Consider the following 14,528-nt stretch of genomic DNA (forward strand, 5'->3'; position numbering starts at 1 on the left):
AAATGTTATACTTCATTATTGAAAGACAGCTAGCTGGGCTGTCAAAGATGCCTTCAACTTACTCAATCATTTAGTTAGGAGAGGTGGGGTAGTTGTAAAATTATGTATGTATAGGTACTGTGTTGCTGTGTTTAAAATGTTAGCGAATCATTTTGGTTTTGAATGTTTTAAATTTCTCACTTGCTTTGTTTTCTGACTATAAATATTTACTCACATAGAGGACAAGAGTGATATCCCTAACTTAAAATAGTTGTTTATTAGTTCTGTCTTTATCAAGCCACTTCAGAGAAAGAAAAGCAGTTTGGGGTTAACTATCAAGAATAAAATCTGGGTTTTCACAGCTAAGTAGGGAAATCTGGCTCACTAAACATCATTAAAATGCCATATTATTCTATGGTGTATGCATATATAGAGATACATTTCTTTCATCTTTTCAGTTATATGTTATAAAATGGTGATAAAACTTCATTGGCTCATACTATAAAGGCAAATATGCCTATAAATGACCCTAATAAATATGTCAGAATGGGAATCTTGGCAGTTATTTCTCTAGAAGAAGTTATAACTGCTGTCTTTCTTTTTCTCCTTTACAGGAAGTAGTTAGGAAGTTTGTTCTGAATTGTTTGGTCAAAGTTAAACAGATAGATGAAACAAATCAAATTATGGACACGGACCCTGAATTCCTCATATTCCATTTGTCATATGAGCTTTGGGGAGATAGTGCATGAGTCACATATCTAAGCAATGTTTTGTGAACTTCAGAATGTCAGAGTTATGTTTGTTTTTGAAAGTATGGTATAGATCATGCTTAGCCAAAAGGCAAAAGAAGAGCAAGTTAGAATTTAAGAAAGGATCACAATATAATTTATTTCACTTTGTGTTTGTTTTAGAAGGTAATTATTGCCCTATCTTTTCATCAGGAATCAATGCAAAGCTACCTTGATGACTCTTTATATCCATATCAAGCAGATACTCCTAGTTATGACTTTCACAATAAAAAGGCTTTCCTTTGCTCTTCAGTGTGATAAAAGGGAGCATGCTAAACAGAGACTATTATTACTAAACATTTTAAAAACTTTTTTCTTTTATTCTTGATGTAACCGTTATCATATGCAGAAATTTACCTGAACAACTAATTTGCAATGTTCAACATAGTAACTTCTAGGTACAGCACAAAACTATGAAATGTTGAAGAAGGAAAGGACTTTCTCTGAAATCCCAAATTGATTTCATCTTCTTTTCTTTTATGTGCATTCACTAATTCTCAGAGAAACTTCCTGTAGAGGCCAAGCTTCCATGGTACAAACAAGCTCAAGAGCTGGAAGAAGGAGCTGTTGTGTCTGAAGAACCCTCGTAAGTTGTTTTCTTTTTCTTTTTTTTAATTCATTGTAACTTTTGTTTTTGTTTTTGTTTTTGTTTTAAATTTTATTTTATTTATTCATTTTTTTAAAAATATTACATTCAAAAAATATGAGGTTCCCATTCACCCCCAGTGCCCCCACCCCACCACTCCCCCCACAATAACACTCTCCCCCATCATCATGACACATCCATTGCATCTGATGAGTACATCTCTGGGCATCGCTGCACCCCATGGCCTATGGTCCACACCATAGCCCACACTCTCCCACATTCCATCCAGTGGGCCATGGGAGGACGTACAGTGTCCGGCAATTTTTCCTGCAGCACCACTCAGGACAACTCCATATCCCAAAAATGCCTCCACATCTCATCTCTTCCTCCCATTCCCAGCACCCAGCAGCCACCATGGCCACTTTTTCCACACCAATGCCACATTTTCTCGATTATTAACCACAATAGCTCATGAATAGAATATCATTAAGTCCACTCTAATCCTTACTGTATTCCTCCTTCCTGTGGACCTTGGCTTGGTTGTGTCCATTCCACATCTATGTCAAGAGGGGACTTAGATTCCACATGGATACTGGCTGCAATCCTCCTATTTTCAGTTGTAAGCACTCTAGGCTCTATGGTGTGGTGGTTGACATTCTTCAACTCCATGTTAGCTGAGTGGGGTAAGTCCAATAAATCAGAGTGTAGGAGCTGAAGTCTATTGAGGCTCAGGGCCTGGCTATCATATTGTCAGTCCAGAGATTCAAATCCCCTAGATATATCTTAAACCCTCATAAGTTTTAAAAGCCCAAACTGTTTCGTTTGAAGCTGATAGATTTAAGGAAAGCAGTGTCTCACTGGTTGTGACTTTCATGGGTTATAAACAAGGTGTAAGCATCTTACCGAGGATGAAATGAGGATTTGGAGCTCTCAAATTAGAGATTCAACAGTTTTCAAAGTGTTTCTTTTCACTTACAATTGGCCTTTAAATACTTTTCAATTTTGCCTCTAGTGGGAAAATGAATGTATAGTGTTTACCCCCTTCTCCAAAGTCTAGCTCCCTCTTCTCTTGCTGAGGGGCCAGGCAAAGTGGAGAAGGCACAAGTTGCATTGATAAAGCAGCATAGATGCAGTGTGAAAGTTTGGGCAGTTCTTCACACTCCGTATCTCCAGCTTTACAATATAACCACTCACAAAAATCAAAGAGTAGGTAAAACAGATCTGAGGCCAAAGGAAATTTATTAGCTTTACTTTTCCCTTTCTTGATGGGATTGGTATCATATGGAGACCTAGAGTTTACCCTATTTGATTAAGACCCCTTACCTCCTCTATTTTATCAAGGCTGTCAAGTTTTTAAAACCATTAGCTACAAATTTGCCAGATGTTTCAGAACTAGAAGGAAGAGACAAAAGCTGATTGGTTATTAATTGGTTGATAAGTATGTATCAGTTCCCCTAGAAAACAGATCAACCTATCTATGGAATAGTTTTTAGAAATAAGGGAGAGCACTTTTTTGATGAATTTAATCTATGACCAATGTTTCTCAAGTTGAAGATTTCTTAGATTCAGACGTTGACTACAAGCACCAGATTCTGTGCTGTGAAATGGTACATAAGACATGCTATCTATCCTCCAGGAGCTCACAGTATAATATATAGGATATGAAATGGTTTCCAAATGCAACCCATAGCTTAAATTTTACTAGAGATATAAATTAACATTGCAATTTTTGTATTCAAGTGCAATTTGGAATTTTCTCAGACTTATCCTGCTTGAATCTAAACCTTACATGGTTTGCTGGGACACAAATTGTGTTCCTCAGTCTTACCCTAAACAGCAAGAGATTGGAAAAGAAATTCATAACACAAATTTGTACAGTGACCAAAGGTCAATTGCAAAGAAATGCAGTTCAGTTGCTTGGTTTCACAGAAAAATGGTTCATATATTATTAAGTAACATATTTCTTCCTTAAAAGGATAATAATCAAAACAAATTAATTCTTTAATATAAAGTTACTATAGCAAACTTTTCTACTTCTGAGAAAAAGCAACCACTGCAGTACTTTGGAGAAAAAAACAGTGGTTAAAGATCACAAGGCAGCGTTTATGTGAACATAAGAAGGCTTATAGTTATTTGACTTTCTTCTGCCAGTACCTGACTTCACAAGCCTTCTAGCTGCTGGAGAGGAAGTAAGTGATTCATTTTGAGGGGTATTAACTCTTTAATCCACCAAGTTCCTGTTTAATAGAGAAAGATGCCTATAATTTGAGCTGGTTACTCCTTACATGGATTCTTGAGTTAAATTTGTGTAAAACCATATATATATTATTTTACCTAGATCAGCTCTCTGCTGTCCTTTTATGCTATATTTTGTCATTTGGTCTAAAGCATAATCTTATATATAATACTGCATTATGACTGATATAAAATAAAATAACAGGGGAGTGGGTATAGCTCAGTGGTTGAGTGCCTGCTTCCCCTGTATGAGGTCCCGGGTTCAATCTCCAGTAACTCCAAAAAAAAAAAAAAAAACAGTAAATAAATCAAAAAATTTTTTAAAAAAGGATTTACAAGATATAATAGTGTTAAAATTAAATCAAAATATCTTCTAGCTATAATTAAACATCTCTCCCATTATTAGATACCTCCCACAAGAAAGCTGTTAGTAGAGTTTGATTCTTCTGCAGACATATTTCATAGACCATGATTAACCATATCTTGTAATGAGTTTTCCACTAAAGGTCTAATTAAGATGCATAATGCTTTTTAACGTTAATATTCATAAAATCCCTAGAGTAGTTCAACAAATAATTTTAGGCATTGAAACTATAACTATATTCTAGACTATTACATTTTATTCATAGTATAATGGAGTTGCCATCTTGGCATGATTAATCTGAATTGGAGTAGATTGTAATTGGAGAGTAAAGGAAATATATACTATTATGCTCAGAACAATAATTATTTTTATATCTAAGTGAAATAAGTGACAACTGTAGAATAATGTAATGAAAGATATGGTTTCCATATTTTAATATGCATTACATGTTTAGTGCATTGAACCTTAGGAAAGGTCCTACATGTCACTTTTTTTTTAAAATTTTATTGATTTTGAATTTAAAGAAACTATTTTGCATGACCTTAATGTTTTTTAAACCCCATAGACTAGTTTCTAAATGCACATAGCAACCTATAATTACTCTCCAAAGTATAATGAAAAAATGATAGACTGTCAGCAAGTAATTCCCTCTCTCAACCAAAGGGACTCAGATTGCTTAAATTAAATGGTAATGTTTAGAAGCTGTGCCTGTCACTTCTGAATTGCTGCAGAGAAGTAGGGACAAGAGTCCAGAGTTATTTTCTCTTGCTTTGGTGAGTTCTACAGTGAAGCAAGAAATATCATTTATTGCACATACATTAAATGAAAATATTAGCACCAGCCTCTCTCATCAGATAATATAGGAAAAAAACTAGCTTAAACTCTTTAGCATATAGAGACACCATTATAGAATATTAGATATTTTTAGTAACCCCCAAATGTAAGGGAAAGATTGGTTCTCACTCTGGCCAAAAAGATGTAGAAAAGCAACCACTTTAAGATCTGTTTAGAAGAAAACTATGATACATGTCTGAAAATGGAATTGCCAAGAAATAACTAAAACTCTGTAGAACAGAAGAATGAGACATAGAATAAGTCTGATGATTAGATCACATTGGGGTAATGTACTTATGCATCTAATATTAAGACACATCATATAAAGCCCCAGCTTCAACTCAGAAACACTTTAAGACATTGATTTTTTTTTCCTCAGAAATAGACTGGTTTAATTATAATCTATCTGATTCATATGGTACAAAGGTAGGAATATTATAATGAATTCATTTTCTTGATACACACAAATGAGTTCCTGGTCCACTTGTGGGAGGGAGTTATACCCACCAAGCTGACTTTCCACTTGGGCCATAGTTTGCCTTGATCCAGGCACATGTTTTTATCAGCTTTCCTGACAACCAGCAGCAGGAACCTTTAAAGCAAGGTTTTTTGTCTCTCTCTGTTGAGACAGTGTTAACAAGATCCAATCCCACGCCGAGATTAGTTCAACGTGGGGCTTTAGCCAATGAAGCTAATCAAGTACAGACAGTCTTATAAATAAACACAATAAAGTAACTTACTTCGGAGGATATCAGCGGAGGCATCAATAGGCACCCATGCTACAATTAACACAGAAGGAATTGTGGCAAAAGGTATTATTACAAATAATGAAGTTTTGAAAGAGTCCCATTTTTCTGAGGGCAATGCCAGTGCCATCCTAGCACTAAAAGGGGAGATGAAAAAAGTGATTGATGTTATTCTGCTGTGTTTTGAACTGTGTCTGAATTTGCCTCCAACTGATGAGAGTGTTGTTAGGTTTAGGGTTCTTCATTTACACTACAGATTGAGCCCATCTGTTAGCTTCTACTGAGAAATACATGGGAATAACTTCTCTAAATATTTTTTAAACCAACAAGATTTTACTTTTATTTCATGGAGGTTCAGAAGTACAATATGGTAGTACAATTATATTTGTTTATCATGTAGGAACTAAAGTAAATTACTGATTTAGATTTCCCATCTCTTATTTTTATACCTTACTTGCCATCTTCGTTGATATGTGTACATACATATTACTACCACCTCAAGGCAAATACTTATATGGCCCCTTTGACAGTTTAATTTTCTTGAGGATAAATGATACTTTGGTGATCTCTAGGACATTTAGAGACTGTTTGTCTACTGCTGCTTGAACAGGAAGTTATTCAGTTGGCCTTCTCAAAAAGCCAGCTCTGACAAGGAATAGGAAGGAAATCATTCATTTCCTTAACTCCTTCAGGCAATTAACAAACCACTGAATTCCCTTGAAGGTATGATTTGCTAAGTGATCCAGGATTAAGAAAAAAGGTATGGCCTGGATAGCCCAGGTGCTCTACCCTTCTCTCTTCAGAAATTCTGTGCTCTAAAAGAAGGCAGGGGTAGTGAGGATTAGTACACCTAGGGAAGCCAGGTTCCTTCCAGATTTATTTCAGTTGCCAAGAATTCTTAGATGGCTCAGAACAAACCTCTCAGAACAGGAGGTGTGTGCATCCTTTGCACACTGTGTGGCCAACTCAGCTCTTCTAACCAGACATCCCTCCATCAAACAGCAGACACTCACTAGATGAAGAGCCTTAATAGTGCGATCCCCTCAAGGGAGTGGTCCTCTGTGCCTTGATCATGCATTTTTTTTTATTTGATTTATCTCATTAGATTTTCAGATAACAGCCTTATTGCATGGCTTGGAAAACACTTATGTGTTTCAACACAACACTCAGGCCTTCAACGTATTGCCATAAACAATCTTGGTGTGGGTCTTTAAAAGAAATAAGAAAGAATGCTAGCAAGCAAAGGACAGCAGTAATATCTGGATGCCAGATGGCATCAGCTTAGTGATGGGGCTGATTCAATAAGAAGCAAAGGGAAATTCCTGTCATGCATCTATATGAATAGAACCCACAAGGAATTAGATACAGAAAGAAAGACCAAGGAGAGTTACTATGGTGTTGTTATAGTCCTTAAATAACTTGCTTACCTTATATGTGTGTCTTTTAAAAATAAAAAAATGTACTAATAATAAAAATAATTTAAAAATCTTTTAAAACTTGCTTACCTTATTGAAAATAGTATTTAGATTTAAACATATATTACATTAGTCCATATTTATGCCCAGTAAGTTGTCTAAGAATGTGGATGGCTTAACTAAGTGGTTAAGAATGTGAATTCATATATTTTTTAAAGTGGCTAGAAATGTTCATTGTGTGACATGTATTTTTATATTTTCCCCTAAAGAATGATTAGTGAATCAAACATGAGTAATGGATCCAGATAGTGCTGGCTATTTATATTTGCAATACAAGGTGCTTGAATTACATTCTCTTCTTGAAGCTCAGGCCACAGAAAGTGAAAGAGAATATCTTGCATAGAAACATACATTTCTTAAGAATCAAGCGTCAGCTCACCTAACATCTAGAAATTTATATGCTATTTGCATCCAATGAAATGTATGCTCATGCTGAATAAGGTTGAACATTAAAGTTACAGGATAAAAACCCCAAAAGCATTTAATTTTGAGAATAGGCACATAACAGAGCTAAAACCTTACACTGGCCAAATGGAGATTCATCCCTTATCATCGTAACAATCTTGACCTCTCTTACTTCCAACCCCATACTTTTGACCTTGTCCCCATCTACTTAAATCATTCTTATCCTTCATATCTTATGCAGCAGCAATAGAATGCTTAATAGAAATTTTCTGGTTGGTTATGGTTTTTAGATGACTTAGAGAGTCCCTGGATCTGCTTAATGTACACATCCCTGTTTTAGTTTGCCAAAGGGCTGCAAAGGCAAAGTACCAGAAATGGGTTGGCTTATTATAATGGGGATTTAATTAAAATAAAAGTTATCATTCCAATGCTGTGAAATGTCTAAATCAAGGCACCATCAGAAGTGCTTTCTCATCAAGGTTTGCTACTGTTGATTCTATTGTCCTGCCATGTGGTGAAGTAAGATGGCCACCAATCTCTGCTGTGGTCTCTGCCTTCCTCTCCAGAATCTACTCTCTCCTGGAGCTCTGCTGCGGGCAACCAGGCATAGGGCTTGTCTCTTTCCAGTCCTCCTCTATCACTCTGCTGTTCTGTCTCTTCCCAAATTCAACTGCAAGCTATCATGCATTTGGCAAAGGGCCTCAGCTCTTTGAGCCTCTCAGGGGCTTCTCTCCTCGTAGCTCAGCTGTGGGTGCAACTAGAGTCCTTTCTCTCACATTGTAGAATCAAATATGGAAGCTCCCTTTTCCTGTGTCTCCATTTTTATCAGACCCAGCAAGAAGATGGAGACTCAACTTGAGTGATGACTTACTGACATAGTCCAATTGAAAAGGTCTCACACCCACAGGAATGGATTCATTCACAAACAATCTTTCTCTTTTTGGGATTCATAAATTAATTTCAAACTGCCACATCCCCTAATGAAGAAGCTAAATACACACATAAATCATCTGTTATGTGCCATGCCTTGTGTCAGGTGCTAGTATTGCAAATATAAACCTAATAGCCCTTACATGCAAGAAACCCTTAGCTCATCCTCCCTTATTACAAGATTGATAGGACCAAGGTGTTGAATATTGGCCAGCTCTCCTTAGATAGAACAAATGAGCTAGCTCTTTTTAAGAAATCTTTAATCTTTCAGTATGTTCAGCATGGTTTTATTGATTTTAAAGGGAGTTTAGGAGATTTATTTATTGGATTTCCAAACTCTCTCCACTACCATATATTAGAATTACATCTATGACTCAGCAAAAATATCATGGTAATTAATGATTTGAGGGAAGAATGTAATATACACTGAAAGATATGGATGGGGATATTGATGTGAACTAATGTTTGGCAGATAGAATGATAGAATTATTTGAATTTGACCTAAACTTCGAAACTAGTACTTGAGGGAAGATTACTGGATCTTTTTATAGAGCAAATGATAAGATATTTTGTACCAATATATGTATCTAAATGATTCCTACCTATTTGTGGCAAACAGGCTACAGAAACTGTATCTCCTAAAATTTGAATTTCTTTTCAGATGTATCATGCTGCCAACTGTGTAAGTTGGTGAGTGGTAAGTCTGTGTATATGTGTGCCCTGCAGAGATATAAACCTGCTAAGATGAAAGTAAAAAGCAATTTAATTATTGATCATACCACCATATAGAGCAGGGATTCTTAACCTTTTTTGTTCCATGGACTCCTTTGCCAGTCAGGTGAAAACCACAGATCCGTTACTAAGTCCATACTACGCTGTGTATTACTTAATAAATATATCAGCCCCAAACTAACACATTCCCACAAGAATAATGTTTTTTTGAATTTCAATCCAAGTTCATGCACCCCTGATATAGAGCATATAGGGCAGCAGTGTATACCGTGGTTAAAAGTTTGGGCTCTCACAGCAGGCTGACTGGGTATGAATCTTGCTCCCCCATTAGCACAGGTGACTTGGGGCTAATCATTTAACCCTGTGTGCCTCAAATTCCTCATTTGTGAAATGGGGACAATAACAGTACATATATCATAGGGTTATTGTGAGGATGTATATAAAGGACCTAGAGTTCAGGAATGTGTTAACTGTTGTTTTGATTGGGACTTTCCCAGAATCTTTCTTCTTCTAGAGATCTTTAAGGGATTTAAAGTCTATAATAATCACTCATTTTCCTTTGGAGAAAATGTAGCAGATATTATGTCTGCCTTGTACATGTTGCATTAATAGTATTTGAGGCAGAATCATAATATTTAACCCAAAACTCAGCTAGTGGTTTCCCCAGATAATACCACCTCAATGCCTTACTTCCTTGACACGTCAGAGGTTCTCTGAAACCTCTCACTTGGAAGCACCACACTTTGAATTTAGCCTGGAGTTGATTCTGAGGGACAGAGGTTAGTTACATTCATTTGAATAAAAAGAGATTTACAAGGAATTGCAAAATTTAGGAATGTTCAGAAATGCTTGGATGGAATAGCATCTTCTCTCAACTTCTAAAATTAAATGCTGCCCCCATAGCTTGTTTCTAGCATGCGCAGAGATAGAAAAATCAATAACAAACTCAAGAGAGCAGACAGGGCCATTTTTAGTAGTCATTAGACAAGCCTTTAGTGCAAATTAAGAAGTTCTAAATTTGAGCCAGCCCCCACCATCATTGCTCATTCCGAGACTACTTTCAGAAAGCTAAGTCTGAACTCTAGCTCAGCTGAGCCCTAGAGAGTGACAAAGACAGATTAATGGGATCCTTGTGAGCCAAAATAAAGTATGGACCCTGTCACCACCAATATATGTTAAGTCCATTAAGGTCATTTTTAATGAACTGAACTGTTCTTTGGAAAGCTTTGCCAAAGTTGTTGAATTTAGGGACAGAACCTTTATAAAATTGCAAGATAAACTAGTTTTACTCCATGTGAAGAAGAAATGGTTCATGGAAAGTATTCTGAGTTTATAGTATTTTAGATTTTTATCAAAGCCAAGGAAAATGCTTTACATTAAAAACTACATTCTGGTATTAGTGGAGAACTACAAATCCACTGATAGCATTATAAGCTTAAATGACAGTTTAGTCCCTGTACTTGACTTTTTAAATAATCAGACTAACCTCAAGGAAAACTAAACTTTTAAATCATGTTATAATCACATAGTTCAGAAAAACAAAGGGAGAGAAAGGTGGTCTCAAATAAGTGTCATATCTTTATTTTCCATTTGTGATGAGAGTAATTTGGCTGCATTTGTACCAGATACATGCCATCAGAGGCCTATCTTCTCTTTTCCCCAAAACATGTGTATATTGAGGATAGACAGAAAAACAGGAGCTCTCCTTCAGTCCCTCTAACTTGGAAACAATTCCAAAAGGCCCCACACCCTTTACTGTTGAGTGGCTGTTGGTATGATAAGGTAACATTTGGCCAGAGAATCATGTATAAATTACTGAAGTCCACCTCCAGCTCAAAACTGCTCACACACATTTTTCTTCTTTAAAATAGCATTATTATTGAAATTTAATTGCAGTGTGATAGACACAGAATTTAAATTTGCCTCAAGCTACATGATAAATCAACACCCCATCAATTTGAAACAGACGAGTTCGTATACTAAGTACAGCTATAATAAATATAAATGATTAAGCCTAACACAGCTACTAATTTGGCCACAATTTTTTTAAAGGCCATAAGAAACAACTATAGCAGGAAAAAGGTTTTTGTTTCCTCATGTTAATACTTGCAACTGAGAAGAATGCTTTAATTTCTTAGAGTTTTCTAGGCTATTGCCTCTGTATCTGGCTTGGTTTCAATCTTCTGACCCAAGTAAAAGCCCAATATGAAGTCACTAGTAACACCAATTCTTACCCTCCTGTTTGGCATTTCATTTACTCATTTGAAAAATATTTATTGAGTGCCTATTATGTGCCACATTCCATACTGAACACTGAAAATGGATGGATGGATGGATGGATGGATGGATGGATGGATGGATGGACGGACGGACGGATGGATGGGTAGATAGTAGGGAAAGAAACAGTAGGAAAAGAGATAGCAATAGATAGAGTGACAGAGATAGAGAGATGGGGCTAGGGCTAGAGGTAGAGGTAGAGTGAATTCTACGTTCATAGTGATTTTGGTCTCATGGGGGAGGCAGTTATTGTTCACACTGTGATTGTCAAAGACTGATAACTGCTATAAAAATTGAAGAGGCGCTTAAGAGTCTAGTAGGGCACCCGGTAGTTGTAGGGGTCAGAGAATTTCTCTTTAAGAAGACACATCTAAGCTGAGACCAGAAGAATGAGTGGAAATTATTCCAGGCTAAGGGAATGGAGAAGAGTCATCCAGGAAGTGATCCACACATGCTAAAACCTTGAGTAGGAAAGAATTTTATGCACCTTAAGGAATTGAAAAAAGGCTAGTATTGCTAGATGGTAGGGACTGGAGAGAAAATAGGAAGAGATGAAGATGGAGAATGGCATAATGTTATCTTGGTAAAAATTTGTTTTTTTTTAAATTCTGGGTACAGTGGGAAACAAAAGCTTTGCATTTTAAGATCCACCTGGATATAATATGAAGAATGGATTGGTAAGGGTTAATTAAGAAAGGAAGAGAAACCAGTCGTTGTTGTCATAGTCCAAGAGAGAGCTAATGGTAGCCTCAATGATCATGGTTTTATGGCAACTTGAGAAGCATTGTAACATGGTTGTGAAGAGCCTGGATTCTGGAGCTAAATGGCCTGGGTTTGAATCCTGAATCTGCCATTTATTTAATTATGCCCCTTTGGAAATATCTATGTCTCAGTTTTATCATCTAGATGATATATTTTCATCTGGGATGAAAATAGTACTGTCAAAATATAATTTTTGAACAGATAGAACCATTACTCTCATACAAATATAAAATGAACATGTATCAAAAGGGAAACGGACTTTGGCCGGGAAACGGACTTTGGCCCAGTGGTTAGGGCGTCCGTCTACCATATGGGAGGTCCACGGTTCAAACCCGGACCTCCTTGACCCGTGTGGAGCTGGCCATGCGCAGTGCTGATGCGCGCAAGGAGTGCCTTGCCACGCAAGGGTGTCCCCCGCGTGGGGGAGCCCCACGCGCAAGGAGTGCGCCCGTGAGGAAAGCCGCCCAGCATGAAAAGAAAGAGCAGCCTGCCCAGGAATGGCGCCGCCCACACTTCCCGTGCCGCTGACGACAACAGAAGCGGACAAAGAAACAAGACGCAGCAAATAGACACCAAGAACAGACAACCAGGGGAGGGGGGGAATTAAATAAATAAATAAATCTTTAAAAAAAAAAAAAAAATTCTACTAGCTCATAAATTATCGAAGGAATCAATAATATGTTCAAACTCATTCCAGTGAGAATTGCATTTAGGGAGGTTTATATTTTTTACAAGACAATATTCATTTGCACTGACATATACAGAAATAATTTCTATCACTATGGACAAGAAACATCTGTTTTATCACCAGCCATCTATTGGGAAACCTCTGTCTTTGAGATTGCAAAAAAGGTTAGCCAAAAGCAATCAAAAACTCACCTCTGTAGAATTAGACAAACCCCACGTAGGTCTGCTAGACAATACCAGCATTCCTTTGAAAGGATCACCAATAATCTCTTTTGCCCATTTCACAATGTTACCAATAATACATATCTCCTAATAATATTATAATGAGTTTTTATATGTAAAATGTTTAAAACATCTTTAAAATGCTTAAAACACATAAGTATAAATGTTAGCCATTTTGTTGTTGTTATATCAAGGTGGTAGTAGTAGAAATGGAGAGAAATAAGCAAATTTTTGAGGGAAAATTAAAAGAATTTAGGAAGAGTTTGGAAATGAGTATTATGGCAGGTCAAGAATAACTCCTAGTTTTTTATCATGCAATTGAGTGACCAGTAGAGTCATTTGCTCTGATGGGGGAAGATTGAAAGAGGAATTAGTTGATGAAGGAGGAAATCAAGAATTCCATTTTGGGCATTTGTAGTAGGAGATGCCTTTGAAATCCAAAGTAAAAATGTTAAGCTGAAGAGATAGCAATGAGTTGTGGTTAAAAACATGGAACCTTACTAACATGTGAGTTATGCCTCGGTTTCCTCATCTATGTATTAAATGGGAATAATAGTAGTCCTTGTATCATGTGGTTATAATTAAGATTTAACAACTTTATTTATAAAGCACTTAGAATAGTACCTGGTGTGTAAGAAGCACTATACATGTTTTTGATAGATTAATTATGTTTAATTAATGCTTACTCCTTTCAAAGAGCAAATATCCCTATCCCAAGTCTTACAAAAAAAGACTTTGGGTATAAAGCTCAGAAAAATGCTTAGAAGTTGTTGGTACATTGGTGGTATGTGAAACCAGGGATAATAGATAAACATATCAAAGAGCCCAGAACTGAGTCCTGGGATACTGCAATGCAAGTTTGAGAAGAGAAGGACCTAGAAAAGGAGACTGAAGAGGGAATGACCAGAGAAGGGAAGAAAACCAAGAGAGTTTGGTATCGTGTAAGTCAAGAGGACTTAGTTCACAAAGAAAGGCATCGTCAATTGTCGGGGATGCCACTGAGAACAAGGTAGACAATGGTTGCATTTGTCAGTAATAGTAGGCAAGGTGAGGCTAATATTCTCAGAAACTGATAGTCACTGTCTTCCTGCTGACTTTTACTGGTAAAGAAGAGCAACCTCTTGATGGACAAGAGGTGCCTATCATTTCGTAAGACTCCTAAACTTTTGTCTGGAACCATATCAGAGAAAGATAGATCAGACCTGCAAGAGGACTTCAATAAAGTGTTCAAATATATAAGGTTGCATGCTTTGAAAGACTCCAGGAGTCTCTGGACTCACTGGAACTTTCAGAAGGCTGTTCCCCAGGAGCATTTCCTTTATAATATAAAGTCTCTTTGAAAGGGACATGGAGCTCTTTAATGCAGTCAGCCTTTCTTCCCCTACTTCTAGCACTGAGCATTTTCTGTAAGAATGCCATCGAGACATTCTTGCAGAGAGGCCAGCTACATCTCAAAAAACCCAAAAGGGCATCATTACCATGAGAAAATGAAGTCTGCCACTTGGA

At 36.8% G+C, this 14,528-nt stretch overlaps 1 protein-coding gene across 4 annotated transcripts in view; it reads left to right on the forward strand.

Moving 5' to 3' along the window:
• Positions 1–14,528, forward strand: part of ADAMTSL1 (ADAMTS like 1) — a 1,125,968-nt gene that overhangs the window by 905,566 nt on the left and 205,874 nt on the right. For all 4 annotated transcript variants that reach the window (XM_058301906.1, XM_058301907.2, XM_071216754.1 and 1 more), the window contains one exon: positions 1,269–1,353. In XM_058301906.1, the coding sequence (XP_058157889.1) occupies positions 1,269–1,353 (85 nt within the window). The remainder of the gene's footprint in view (positions 1–1,268; positions 1,354–14,528) is intronic.

This window comes from Dasypus novemcinctus, chromosome 8, assembly GCF_030445035.2.
Source record: "Dasypus novemcinctus isolate mDasNov1 chromosome 8, mDasNov1.1.hap2, whole genome shotgun sequence".
Classification (NCBI taxonomy): domain Eukaryota; kingdom Metazoa; phylum Chordata; class Mammalia; order Cingulata; family Dasypodidae; genus Dasypus; species Dasypus novemcinctus.